At 35.6% G+C, this 15,324-nt stretch overlaps 1 protein-coding gene across 2 annotated transcripts in view; it reads right to left on the bottom strand.

Annotated features, from left to right (window-relative positions):
* PBX3 (PBX homeobox 3) overlaps positions 1 to 15,324 on the bottom strand; it is a 226,915-nt gene that overhangs the window by 41,619 nt on the left and 169,972 nt on the right. For both annotated transcript variants that reach the window (XM_030817826.1, XM_030817827.1), the window contains exon 3: positions 11,154 to 11,395. In XM_030817826.1, the coding sequence (XP_030673686.1) occupies positions 11,154 to 11,395 (242 nt within the window). The remainder of the gene's footprint in view (positions 1 to 11,153; positions 11,396 to 15,324) is intronic.

Raw genomic sequence — 15,324 nt, 5'->3', positions numbered from 1 at the left:
GTCAATGACCTCCTGAAATCCTACACAAGTTGTGTGCATATTAATAATTCTGATGAGAGAATCTGTGAAGTTTTGTTTTCAGATTCTCAGTCTATAATTTTAAAAGGTTAATAATCATTGTCCTAGGATATGACATAGTAAAACATTAAGCAATGTTGTAGACTAAAACCAGAAGTTGAAGGCAGAAACTAAGATTTGAAGAAATAAATTTAAGATCTTCCCCACTATATTATCAATTTATTTTATTCTATTATTTTTTTGAGACGGAGTTTAGCTCTTATTACCCAGGCTGTGGTGCAATGGCACGATCTTGGCTCACTGCAATCTCCGCCTCCCAAGTTCAAGTGATTCTCCTGCCTCAGCCTCCCAAGTAGCTGGGATTACAGGCGTGTGCCACCATGCCCAGGTATTTTTTTTTTGTATTTTTAGTAGAGATGGGGTTTCACCATGTTGGTCAGGCTGGTCTCGAACTCCTGACCTCAAGTGATCTACCTGCCTCAGCCTCCCAAAGTGCTGGGATTACAGGCATGAGCCTGTAATAAATAGCACCTGGCCTATTATTTTGAGACAGTTTCATTCTCCTGCCCAGGCTGGAGTGCAGTGGCACGATCTTGGTTCACTGCAACCTCCGCCTTCTGAGTTTGAGTGATTCCCGTGCCTCAGCCTTCCGAGCAGCTGGGATTACAGGTGTATGCCACTGCGCCCAGCTAATTTTTATATTTTTAGTAGAGACAAGGTTTTACCACTTTGGCCAGGTTGGTCTCGAACTCCTGACCTCAAGTGATCCGCCCACCTCGGCCTCCCAAAGTGCTGGGATTACAGGCGTTGAGCCACCATACCTGGCCTATATTATCAATTTAAACGATTTTATGCCAAATTAAAAACAAGTGGTTACCCTACCAATAAATATATGTATATATCTTTTTCTTGAACTTTCCCTAAGGAGATTTTATATAATTTCCAAGTTATGTAATGTGACCAACTCTACCCTTCAGTTTTCTCATCAGTAAAACAAAGATAATTGAACTAGAACTATTCCCAAACTGGGATTAACAAATTCTATAGTTCTACAGCTAGTTCCATAGAATGCTAACTAATGGTCCAACAATATGACATGTTTGGGAATTGCTGGGTTAACCAAAATCTTAACAATTTTTTTGGGTAAGACTCTTTAGTATTCCTATCCCAATATTTGTAATAACTCTTAAAGGAGAAATAGCATATCCAACTTTTTCCCAAATAAATTGGGCCACAAAATTTCTCTCTAGAGTAATACTGTCCAATAGAAATATATTGTGAGCCACATATTAAATTTTTAAATTCTCAGTAGCCATATTAAAAAATAAAATACAAAGAATTAAGTGAAATTAATCAACAATATATTTCATTTAACCCAATATATAAAAAATATCCTGGCCTGGGCAACATGGTGAAACTCCATCTCTACCAAAAATATAAAGAATTAGTTGGACATGGTGGCACAACTGTGGTCCCAGCTACTTGGGAGGCTGAGGTAGGAGGATCACTTGAGCCCAGGAGGCAGAGGCTGCAGTGAGCTGAGACTGCGCCACTGCATCCAGCCTGGGTGACAGAGTGAGAGAAAGAAAAGAAAGAAACAAACAAACAAAGAAGAAAACTGTTAATGAGGTATTTCATTCTTTTTTTGTACTCTCTGAAATCTAGTGTGTATTTTACATTGACAGCACATCTCAATTCAGACTAGTCAGACGTCAAGTGCTCATTAGCTACATGTGGCTAGTGATTGCCATATTCAACAGCACAGCTCTACGGCATCTTGTGGACCAATGTGCTAGGAAAAACTCTTTGGGAAACGCTATGCTAGGTAATCTTTGATACATTTTAAAAATTTTCACCACCATACATTCACACAAACACAATAAAAGCCCATTTGACTTAGGAATGTCCTTGATGAAGCAATATCAATTATTCATCTTATTACATATCAACCTTTGAGTATGTCTTTAATATTGCGTGTGTCAAATGAGAAGCACACAAAAAAGCACTTGTATTGCACATTGAAGGAGGACTGTCTTGAGAAAGAGCACTTTTATGGTTAAGTAATGAGCAGAAGTCACTTTTTTCATGGAACATCATTTTTACTTGAAAACAAATATGATAAATTATGATTACATGGAGTTGGGTATTTGGCAGATGTTCTCTCAAAAATGAAACAAGTAAGCCTTCCATGTCAAGGAAAACAGCTGACAGAATTATGCCAATTAAAAAATTTGAGTTTTCAAGTGAAAATTAGAATTTTGAAAAACTTGCATCCACCATTGTAAGCTTAACAGTTTCCCAGTAGACTTTCTGATGAGTTCAGAGTTGATATTCATAAATATGATATTTTGATATTATATAATGAAATGTGTCAAAATTTGGAAGATATGCATAATTCAGTAAACCTGTACTTTCCAAATGATCAGTGTATGACGTTACAAAAGCACGCATCGGTACAACAGCCATTCAGAGTGAAAACCAGACCAGTGATCTTAAATAAACAGAGTACAAAAAGTTAACTGACATGGTTTCAGGCTTCTCATTGCAACATACCTTTACAAAACTATAACTTGTCAAGGTTTGGTGTAATATCAAAAAAGAGTATTCACAATGATCTGAAAAGGCTATTAACGTCTTCTCTTTTGCAATGACATATCTGTGTGAGGTCAAATGCTCTTCATATACTTCAACCATATGACAACAGTTGACTGTAGAAGCAGATACGAGACTCAAGCTGACTTCTATCAAGCCCATAGTGAGTTTGCAAAAATGAAAAAGCAAGGCCATTCTTCTCACTAAATTTTAAGGTTTTTTGTTTTTTAAAAAAGTTTAGGTTAACATATAATAGCTTGTTGTTATTTTTAAATTAATTAGGGCTGGCCATGGTGGCTCATGCCTATAATTCTAGCACTTTGTGGGGGCGAAGTGGGAGTACTGCTTGAGCCCAGGAGTTCAAGACCAGCCTGGGCAACACAGCAAGATCTCATCTCTATAAAACAAACTTAAAAATTAGCTGGGCATGGTAGCACACACCTGTGGTCCCAGCTACTAGGGGGGCTGGGGCAGGAGGTTCACTTGAACCCAGAAGATCAAGGCTGAAGTCAGCTATGATCATACCACTGCACTCTAGCCTGAGCGACAGAGTGAGAATTTGTCTCTAAAATAAAATAAAATAGGCTGGTTGCAGTGGTTCATGCCTGCAATCCCAGACCTTCAAGAAGCCAAGGCAGGAGGATTGTTTGAGCCCAGGAGTACAAGACCAGCCTGGGCAACAGTGAGACCCCATCTCTACAGGAAATTATTAAAAATTAGCTGGGCACAGTGATGCACACCTGTGGTCCCAGCTACTCAGGAGGCTGAGGTAGGAGAGTCACTTGAGCCCAGGAGGTCAAGGCTGCAGTGAGCCATGTTCACCCCACTGTACTCCAGCCTGGGTGACACAGCAAGACCCTGTCTGAAAAAATAAATAAAATAATTAGTAAATACTTTAAATTTGTCTAGTTTTAATTTCTATTATAATATTGAAAGACATAAGCCACCAACCCAAAAGCTTTTACAGAAGTCTCCAATAATTGTTAAGAGTCTAAGTCCTAAGACTGAAAAGCTTGAGAACTGCTGTACCAGAGTATGGAAGCGTTTCTAATGTGCACACATAACACTGCTAATTCCGACAAACCTAGCTCACTCATTATGGTAACATACATCTATGACAGGGCATATACCTTAATAAATAATTCAAGACTTCTATGTGAATGACACCTGAGATATTAGCTTTCTTAGTTTTTGTCTAGCTGGGTTTTAACCCCTCCAGAATGAGTGTTTGTCTATGGATTCTAAAGAGCAGCCAAAGACTTATATGAGAAAAAAGGGTTAAAAGCAAAAAAGTTTCTGCATCTAAAAACTCATAATTTGCTAAAACATTTGCTGAATGTCTCACGACTTATTAAGTGAAGCCATCTATGAATGCAAATGCTGATGAGCAATTTGGCAATAGCCCAACATTCACAGAATTCACATAGCTTTTCTTTAAACCAGTAGTTCATACATGATTAATTAGAACATCTCATTTATGTAGTGTGCACTTTAGCTCATTACTCTAAGTAAAATCCGTTAAGTATTTACATTTAGATAATTAAAATCTGGGTACACCCTTAAGAAAGATGCATACACTTTAGGCAAAGTGATTTTTTTCCTTTATACCGCTGAAAGTAAATTACAGCCTCATTTCAGCATCATCTGTACCAGGTTCAGAGCAGAGCACAGTACTGCCTCATCACCTAGCTCCTTAAAAGGCATACATTTTTTAAACATATAAACACAGTAAGAATGATCAAATGATTGCAGTTGTTTGGAAAGGCCACCCAACCACATATTAACATTGATGCTATTTATAATATAGAATGCTCACTTCAAACATTTATCATATCTTACATCGTGTCTGTAAGATATATTAAAATAGACATTTGGAGAAATTTTTCCTTGCCTTATGTTTTCCAAGTGAAACTGTCAGTTACAAGCTTTCTGGTTAATGTCCGTAATATAAATACAGATATACTGTGGTTAATTGCAATATTTGGGAAATAAAAGTATGCATTGAATTTTCTGATTAGAAGTACTGGCAGAAGCCTTTTTCTTTTAATCCAGCTGTTGAAAACTACCTAGGATGCATTTTTGTTTATGTGTTTAAAACACACACTGCAATAACAGTTAACATAAGGCATGGAAGATTTCATCTGTTAAAAGCATTTTCAATCAATTTTTATTATGAGTCTTTGTCTTTCCCATTTTTTCCTTTCTCCTTAAAAATCCAAACCAAGTAATAATTGAGGATTTAAAATATTTAGATTCTCAATAACTTTTTAATGATATTTTTGGCTAGCAAAACTGTCTCCTCAATATCTGTACATATTTGGTTTACACAGAAAATTAAAGTTTTCAGTGTTTTCTTTATTTTGTGGTAGGGCTTTTTCATTGTGGATTCAAGATTCAACCTCGTTTTTGCCTTTAAGTTTATACTGTGGAAGTAAAACTGCAAGGTAGACAGTGGGCAAGCATTGATTTTGGGGGAAGTTTTATAATGATCAGTGATCAGATCTAAAAACTGAATTGGTCTTTTGTAACCATCAAGAAAAGCTAACTATAAACAGATTATAATATTCTAAAGCCCACTTTTGACAAGAAAGAATAAATATCTTTTAAAAAGTAGATGCCCCTCAAATTTGTACTGCAACTATTTTCCAAATGTCTCACCAGCCTCATAAGTTAACTCTAGTGGAATACAGTAGATTTTGTATTTACTGAATGCTTATTAAATCAACAAATTTTTCTTGTTTTGGGATAAAAGTCCGCATTTAAAGATTCTAAGCCAACTAGAATGAGACCAATATGCCTAAGGAACAGCCACAAAGATGAAATAGCTGTTGTACCTCAACACTTCTTACCTAATTACATGGTTTAGGGACCTATCTCATGAAGGTTTTGTAAGGATTATATTATATAATGTATGTTAAGTTCTTTGCACAGAGTCTGGAGCATAATTAATACTCAGTAAATGACAGTTATTATTGATGACAATGAAAATGGTAATTTTATGAAATTCATACTATTTTTATATCATTACTCTGCAAGCAAGTCCACACTTTATCTAATATAGTTCTGCCTTCTCATTGCCTGAATAAGTACAAAAACTGCTTCCAAAGAAGTTGAAAAAAAAAGAGTATTCAAATGTATTAAATAAAACAATTAATTGTATTAATCAAGTTTGTGGTCATAAATACAATTGGTACATAGAGCCAATAAACTAGTAACTCAAAGGAAAAAAAGGGAACAAACCAAACCCTCCTTCCAGGCAAGGAAAAGGCCAAGCATGAAAGCCAACAGGAAGTAAAACTCTACCCTTGGAACAATGAATGACAAATCCTTGCTTTGGAACATGAAATCAGGTAGTATCCTTTTGTCCTGCTTAACCATTAGGAAGAAATAGCAAAATGGAATTAAGAGTTTACAGGCTGCACAATCCCTAATGTGAAAACATCAGCATTTTTTAATCTGATAAAAATAAAATCCTTTACAAGCAAAAGCTATTTTGCCAGCAAACCTAAGCACATAATGTAGAGACCTCAAAAAGCACAAGGATATGCTTTCACAGTGGTTTAAATTTTCACCCATTCTCCATTCCCCCTGCAATCTGTAAGTCCTCTGGTAGCCAAACGCTACCTGATTGGTCCTGAGCACATTCAGTGTATTCCTTGGTTCCACTGCTTTGCCTGATTTGGGGTGAGTTCAAATGATGTGAACTCAGAAAGCAGGTTCCCAGATGCTTGGGAAGGGTTGGGACCCTTACAACACTTTTGCCTTTAGCAAAAAATGTATTTCAATATAATTATAGTAGATAGCTTTCAATATGTCATCTCTATTATAGCAGCTGTAAATTATGAGTGAATTGCCTGTGTACAAGCATTTCTTCTGGTACAAGCAAAGTGGGAGAGCTGCATAGAGCATTATATATCTTTTCCTTTTTAACTGAGAACAAATGTTGAAGTCAAATTTCATTTGCAAAAACCAATGTGTCCATTTCCTTTTGGTAGGGTGGTGGAGGAACCAAGAAACACCAGATCAATAGAAGGCCTTTACTTCTTAAAAACAAGGCTTCCCAGGAACCTTGGCTTAAATTCTAGGAACGCACCTATTCTAACAGTGGTCCTTTAACCATAAGAAAGTATTTGCAAGGTACAGTAAAGGCATTTTTCAAAAGTTGTAGCTAATCAACAATAAGACAGACAAGCAACTAGGTTTGTCTCTTACCTAAAAAGCGAGGCAATGTACCCAAGATGAAGTACTATAAGACAGTTTGCCAAAAGTTTTGGAAAATTATCATATTCCTGCTGGGTGTCAGAATCAACAAGAAGAAAATAAAATAGTTTTGTTTCCTTTTGGGTGGCAGTAATATTCAAGAACCTTACCCTAACATATATCCCATGCCTAATATTTCAAAAGTGTTTATAAGTGAATTTTTAGATGGTTATCATCAAGAATCATTAAATCTGAGCCTATGTAATAGAGACATATGATATAAGAACAATTTTCTGGAGGGAAAAAAGACAGGATTTTAAAGACAATACCATCTCTAAAACATACACATAAAACTGAGCCTTGCAGCTTGGATTTAATTTTGCTCAAACTGTAGCTCTAGTCTGTCTGCTTAGCTTTGTAAATGTGGCTGTGCTTATAAGGTACTTTAATTTACTGCAGTGGTGATGTTTGTTAATTTTATGGCAATCTAAATCTAAACAGGCTTCAGATACATTTTCATTACAGCTTCATTGTGAAACATAGTAGAGTGAATAACTCTAAGATTCTAATGTAGTTTATTTCTAAAAGACTCAACACAATTTTCTGTTGAAGCCTTTGCCTCAACATATATGTTCTTCCTATTTACTATTAAGCTTTCTGTCACTCAGAATACCCATGTTCACTTTTAGGAGGAAAAATATAATTTCTGGAAAATGACTAAAATGGTTGTTTTTGGCCGCGCACAGTGGCTCACACCTGTAATCCCAGCACTTTGGGAGGCCGAGGCAGGTGGATCATGAGGTCAGGAGTTCAAGACCAGCCTGGCCAAGATGGTGAAACCCTGTCTCTACTAAAAATACAAAAAAAAAAAAAAAAAAAAGAAAAAAAATTAGACAGGCGTGGTGGCAGACGCCTGTAATCCCAGCTACTCAGGAGGCTGAGGCAGGAGAATTGCTTGAACCTGGGAGGCGGAGGTTGCAGTGAGCCGAGATCGCACCACTGCACTCCGGCCTGGGTGACAGAGTGAGATTCTGTCTTAAAAAAAAAAAAGTTAAAAAGTTGTTCTTCCATCTGCTGTATTCCCATTTCAAATGCAATCCAACATGGGAAAATCAGAGAAAACCAGAATGTACCTGAACTATTTTCCAGTTCTACATGGGTAGCAGCACAATTCAATGAAAAAGGAAGACATATTTTCAGAAACTGATTTCAACGTCTGATTCTGACACTAACTAGATGTGCGACATTGGACAAATCACTTACCCTCTCTGAGTCTCATTTTCTCCTCTATAAAATGGAAATTACAATACTATCTATTTCAGAAATCCTATCCCTTCTTAGCTCTGCTTAGCCCTTCTTGTAACACCAAAGCATGTCTCTGAAAGGACCATCCAGATAAATGCCCTTGTACCCTAAAGAATTGAAAGGAAAAGTTGACTGTTTTGGGTCAAAATGTACCAATCCTAATAACTTTGGAGAACTACAGTCACAAGAGCTATAAAAGCCAGCCCCAAAGACAACTTAAAAGAATTAAATGCTGCTACATCACTTCTAAAACAATTCCAAACCTACAGGAGAAAATACGTAAATTAAAATTCTGCTGAATCTACCAACTAGTCTTCATACCCCATCTATTCATTTGTCCCTCCTATACAGATTTTATATATCTATATTTTTCTATCTGAAAGTATTAAAATGAAAAAGGAACCATATATTTAGATCATTATTAGGCTACTGATTATATCCAGAAATAATTCATGAATATATTTTTAAACTCAGTGCTTCCCAATTTGATCTTCAATCAAAAAAAAAAAAAAAACAGAGACAAATGTATGAAGAACATGCCTATACATGTATATTTTAAAAGCCAAAAACAAAACAAAATAACAACAAAAAAACCCTGGTGATTTCATGCTGGTATAAGCTGGGGCTAAAGTTACCTAAAATCTCATGGAAAATTTTGTAGGATATTTATAAAACAGTGAGACTCAGGACCTCGTCATTGACTGACACCAGCTTCACACAACTTCCACCAGAGTGTATGGAGAAAGTAAGGAGGCAGGTGTAAAGACACATGGCAAGAGGTAGTAAGGAACCACCTTAATTCCTCAGCCAAAAAACTCGGGCCATTTGGCCTCTAATATTATATCTCTTTCCATGCAAGGTGACTGGTAGTGCTTATCTAGTAAGTAGGTATAGTTATTTTAGCATAAAGTTATACAGTTAGGATTATACTACAAATAAGAGTCATTTTCTACTGTTTATGCTCAGGGGCAACCTTTTCAACCATGACTTATTTTGTTTACTCTCAATTATTCAAATGTCAAATCAGAAAGTGGGATTTTTACATAATACACACGATTATTTTTCCAAAATTCTTATTTGTACATTTTCCACCAGAAGTTATTCTTACAAATGAGACTAGACATACAATTTTAGATCCCAGAAAATCCTATTCCAAAAATAGAAAACATCTTATAATATTAATTTACACTACTTTTTAACTTAAAGCTATACAAATTTTCTACTCTTCCTCAAAACACACTCACCTCTGGGATAGGATTCAGCATTTGCTTAATACCATTGTATCCAGAATATCAGAAAAGGCAATGTGAAAAAACAACAATGATATATACAACTGAAACTATACAGGGAACGTGGAGGAAAAAAAAATCAGTATTAAAACTGATCAGGGGTTGCCAGGGATCAGTGGGGAGGAAAGAATAAAAGAAGAGAGGGATGAATAGCACAGAGGATCTTTAGGGCAGTGAAAATACTCTGCATGATCCTATAATGATGGGTACATGCCATCATAAATTTATCCACATCCATAGAGTGCACAATACCAAGAGTGAACCCTATTGTAAACTATGGATTTTGGGTAATAATGATGTGTCAATGTAGGTTAATCAATTTTAACAAATGAACCCCTCTGGTGGGGGATGCTGATAATGGGAGAGACTATGCATGTGTGGGGACAGGAGGTTTATGTGATATCTCTCTTCTTTTCTCTCAAATTGGTCTGTGAACTTAAAACTCCTCTTTAAAAGAGTCTTTAAAACACACACAAACATACACAAAACTCACCAGGACTCCCATTTCACACTAAAGTGTGTGGACTTTAAAAAGTACTTGCCTACATAGTGAAATACTCATGGGTGAAATTATAGGATGTCTAAGACTTGCTTTAAAATACTCTTACCAAATTGGGGCTGGGTACACAAAATAAGAGTGGCAAAATGTTGATAACTGTTTATCTGGGTAAAAAGTATCTAGCTGATTCCTTATTTGGGGTTGAACTCTATGAAATTACCATATTCAACTGTTTTTGACCTCAAAGCTTAGCAATTTCATAGTGTTCAATCTAATATTATTCTCATTATTTTTGTGTACATGTATTATAAAATGTTTCATAATAATATGTTTTAAAAATTACCTTCCAAATGACAAATCTTATCAAATGAGAATTCCTCAAACTTGGCAGCTTTTCAGCATTAAACTAACAACTAAAATATATGTAAAAAGACCCATCAATATTTTACTTTATTACGTTAAATCTGACTCACTTGTTTTTCCCCACATTTTAACATCTCTGAAATGTGAAAGCATTTTATAATCAGTAATATTTTATAGCTAAACTAGCAGTATTAATTTTTTCTTGGTGTTACATAAAGATGCAACTTAAAATCAAAGTTATCTGAGATTCAGTATGGTTAATATAATTGCTGAGAACCGGATTTTTAACCCATATTCTCTTTCTAATAAGGAATTTAGCACATAATGCCTTGCCTAGCATTCCCTGTCCTGGGGTACCCATAATTATCTTGGGAGGTCTCATACTCAGAGAAACAGGCCGGAACCTACTTACTTGGTGAAGTTCCCTACAGTCTGGCACAATCCATAAGAATTAATTCCCAGGAGGATTCTGGAGCTCATAGCATAGGAGGGAAAAGCTCACTGTGCAATGCTTCCCTTCAAAAGTGATTAAAGCTTATGAACAAGGCTAGTGCATAAATGTTAATTATACAAAGCTTTGAAGAGCACCAAGTGGTGAGGTGAGAGGGAAGAATGACTGCAGGTGTGGTAATAAGGGCACGTGAATGTGCGGAATGAATAAGACTAAAACAAGTAGATGGGATAAAATGGGTAGAGCTCCTCCTCCAAAATCTCAAAGGGTCTTCATTTCATGAATCCAACAATTCACTTGGATTTTTGCATTGATCTTAATTATTTTGTAATCTGTGTTAACACCTACCCCTCACAGCCCTCAGAATTGTTTAGCACGGTCTAATAGAAGAGCAACAGAGGGTTTGTGTAGGACTATGAGAGTGGCGGCTGCTGACCTGTTCATATTTCTCCAGTTCTGTGTGATAGATTTGTCTGATCTGGGTCAATTTGGCTCTGTAATCTGAGTGTTCAATAGAGTTATCTGAAGAACCTCCAGAGGCTGCCGCGGCTGCAGCTGCTGCCGCCGATCCCCCACCTTTCTCAGGACCTGAAACCCCTTCTGCCAAAAGCATATTGTCCAGTCTCATTAGCTGGGGATCGGGAGGGTCCTCCTCCTGGGCTCCTCTGATGCTGAGACCTTCAAGGAAAGAGAAAGAGAGACAGAGAGAGAAGAAGCGAGAAACAGAGGACAAATAGTGTGAGTATTTTGTTTATTCGAGAAAATGATCAAACAACATCAGTGTACTACAATTCATGCTGAGAACTTCATTGTTCACATTTGATCGATAAGTTTGAATAAGTATGAAAATTATTTTTAAGATAATGTTTACATGCACCCTAGAATTTTAAATACCCCCCCCCCCACCACCTCAATTTACCACAGATTAGATCCTTAGAAAAAGGTAACCCTGGCTTCCTGGAATATTTTAATCATCCAAGCTTCCCAGATGTAGATAATTTAAGCATAAAATGGGAAGAGGGTAAAAAATCGAATGTTTTAAGAAAGAAAGAAAATAATTATAGGGATATAAAACAAACTCATCCAAAGGTGGTTATTCTGTCTCTCTCTGTACAGTTGGAGAAACAGAAGTAAAATTCCCATAAAATAATTAATTCACAAGCTGTAATCAAAAACTGAAAAATAAACAAGATTAGAAGAGCTTTTCCGTCGTGTGATTTCAGAAGAGGAATACATACATTATGAGACAATTAGCTATACTTAAATATATATATAATTAAATGAATATTGTTAAGCAATTGCCAGCAAACTATAAAACAAGGATACTAAATACAGTATTAAAAATGTGCCATTGACATGGCAATACAGTGCCGGCACAGTAGTCTCATTCTAATTTTGCTTTTAAATCAAGAACTTCCTAAGTGATGCCCAGTCAGCAACCTCTTCTGAGTACTATAGATCATAGCTGACAATTCATAGGTTTAATCAGGTCACATAGGCTTTCTGCCAAAATGTTTTCAACAACACAGAAGACAAAGTTTTAAAATAATTATCATGGTATAAAAAGCACTGGAGTCACGACAGCTCAAAATCAGTATTTTCATTAATGTGTAACATAATCTAAAACATCCCAGCCCAATTAACCTCTGTAAATCTGCTTCAAAGCAGGTTCCCTACACTAGTTACAAGGCTTCTTGGGGAAGAGGGGAAAAAGAAGTTGGCACCTTGCTTGTTTGTATTTGGATTCTGTCTTTTGAGTCTGTGCCTGTTGTTGTTTATCCACAGCGGTACACACTTTGTGTCTAGTGTAACTTACATGACATAACATGTACAAGCTGCCAAGTACTCAGCTGATCACCAACTCTGATTTTATATGCTAACCTAAAGCTACCATCGATTCTTTTAAGAACAGATTTCATTCCTAGATGCGCTGAATTACATCCATGGCATGACAGAGCTCTTGGTTGCCTTAACACAAATGCACAACTTTAATTTCTTCCCCAGAACACTTTAAAGCTGTCACTTTCAGTTAAAATTATACTTCAGAATAATTTCAACTGGATAATAAAACTAACCCACCATAATTTAAAATGATATTTGTTGTCTATTCAGAGGCAAATAAGGTTTGAAAACTATAATATACTAAGACAATATATTCATTTAGGAGGGCAAAAATATAACTCATAAAATGCATATCAACACACTGCTGATAATTAAAAATAGGCAAACGTAGTTGCTGTTTCTCCTATAACTAAAAGGGACTGCCTAATATTGTTCTAGAACTGCCATGTATTGGTTAAGTTTGCATTTTTAATTTAAATCTTTAATTTCCTCTCTTTTAATTCACTTTGTTAAATGTTAAAAATCTCATGACCTGTACATGCTTGTAGTTCACACAGCAAGTTTTTTGTGCATTTGGCATGCAATGAGAGCTTACTGAGCAATCTCTTATGCTGCACTTTGAATTCTGCTTAATTTTTTTTTCTTGTTTGAGGACTTCTCAAGTTTCTCCATTTTCAATTGAATTTTTGTCCACAGTTTTGTGTTTGTTGATTTTTGTATTTACATAGACACTGATGCCTCTCCTGAAATGTGTTTTTTTAATCTACCTTCAAGTTTCCTCCAGGTTTCTAGTTTTCCCCTTGTAGTTAAACACATTAATCTTTTCCCTATGGACATATGGTGAAGTACTTTAATAGCAGATTAACTTCCATACCCAAAATGATTACACTTCCCTGCACATGTATGGCAAACAAGAGAAGCTCAATGACTAACATACAAGGAAGTACACCATAAGAGAGACAGAAGGAAATTCATTAGGAAGAAATGCAAAAGGCACAAAACTAATTAGCCATCTACGATACTTTTATACATATGTATATAAATATGTATATAAACCATTATTATCATACCAATAAGAAGCAATCCATAAGGTCAATAGCCATGGACACAAATAAAAACAATTGTAAGTATACAGTATCAACTACTACAACATTTTACTCTTATAATGAAAAAATATCTTATTTCTAAAATTATCAGTAAATTAACACTAAGTGCTTGCCTCAAGAACAGGAAAATATGTTTTAATGCAATCCTTTGTATTTACTTTATAAATTATGTGCAACGAATTTCATCAGAAAAATCATTTCCTGACAGAAAACTCATATTTCTTTAGATGAAAAGTATTAAAGCACTTGGCAAATAGGCAACACGAAGAAGACTATCAATAATAAAGGAATTTTCATTTGCTATTCTGAAAAGTGAATCAGTTTCTTTTCTTTATTAAGCAAAGTAATGATTATGAGATCTTTAAATAATAATACCTGGTTTCCAAAATTACTTTCAATTTGAATATTTCTATTTATTTTCTTACTTAAAAACATTTAGTTACCATTTTATTCCTCATCCTACCTACCTAGCTACTCACTATTACTTAGTTTACTAACTTTCTAGAGTCACACTGGCTTTTAGTCATAATACCTACTCCTCTGGTCTCCTATGAACATTTTAATGGGTCTAAGTTTGCAAGGGCCAGAATGAATCAGACTGTGTGGTTATCAAAAGAGCTTGATATCTTCAAATTGAAACATGGTAAAACAATCATTTAAAATTTGATGGTACTTGTTTTTAATCCAAAATGTACGTATAATGAAACACACAGAGGTTTATAAAGGTTTACATCTAGGTTCTTTGGTCATCACAACATAATAAAGTTTAAAAAATAAACAAACCCTATTTGCAATCTACTTATAATCACAACATTCATTTCCGTATCCCTAAGATTTAGACAAATCATACAAACACAGTAAAACATTGTTTAACAATGAACCTGGCTTTGTTATAAGCCTACAGTTTTTGCATATCTTTCAGCAAATCCTAATTAGCTGTCTTTCAACATGCTGTGCACCTGCCCCACAGATAATGGGAGGGAGCATCTGCATAGACGACTGCATTTGGAGGGCAATAAATAAATTACGGGTCAAAATTATTACAAAGCTTTCTCCGAATAAACGCATACCCTTCACAATTCTAAGCTGCAGATGTGAAAAGTACCTAAAGCCCACTCAAATGGTATGATTACGGGGCTGTTTGAGTTTAATAATCTGACTGTAATTCAGGCATTTTCAACAGCTCATTAAGGGTTCATTAATATATAGGCAAGCTTTTGAATTATAAATAAGCAGATTAGAAATCTGCATTGGCTAGATTGTACAGTAGGAGCCTAACAGAAGAACACTGTAACACAATGAAGGCTTGACCTGAGTGAATGAGGTGCAAACAACACAGTGCACTAACTAAGCTTTGTGGCTCCCTCATTTCAAAGACCAAGCCCAATGGACCATGACTAACCTCTGTTCATCCAGCACTGAAGAGTATGGCTTCAGACCATAGCTATTTCAAATATGTTCTACACATGGTCCTGAATTAGACATAACTAAGATCTGGACCTACAATATTTCCATAATCAGGGAAGATAGATAATATCTATAATAATGATAAAAGTTATCATCACATCACTTTTACTTGTAAAGAGTACATTATTCAGACCTGCTGAGAAACAAAAAGCTATTATGGAAACTTGAGTTGTTTGATTTTTTTTCCTTCTA

The sequence above is a fragment of the Nomascus leucogenys genome, chromosome 8 (genome assembly GCF_006542625.1).
Source record: "Nomascus leucogenys isolate Asia chromosome 8, Asia_NLE_v1, whole genome shotgun sequence".
In the NCBI taxonomy this organism is placed as follows: Eukaryota; Metazoa; Chordata; class Mammalia; order Primates; family Hylobatidae; genus Nomascus; species Nomascus leucogenys.
Note: the sequence above shows the minus strand (reverse complement) of the source record. Positions and strands in the feature narration are given on the sequence as shown.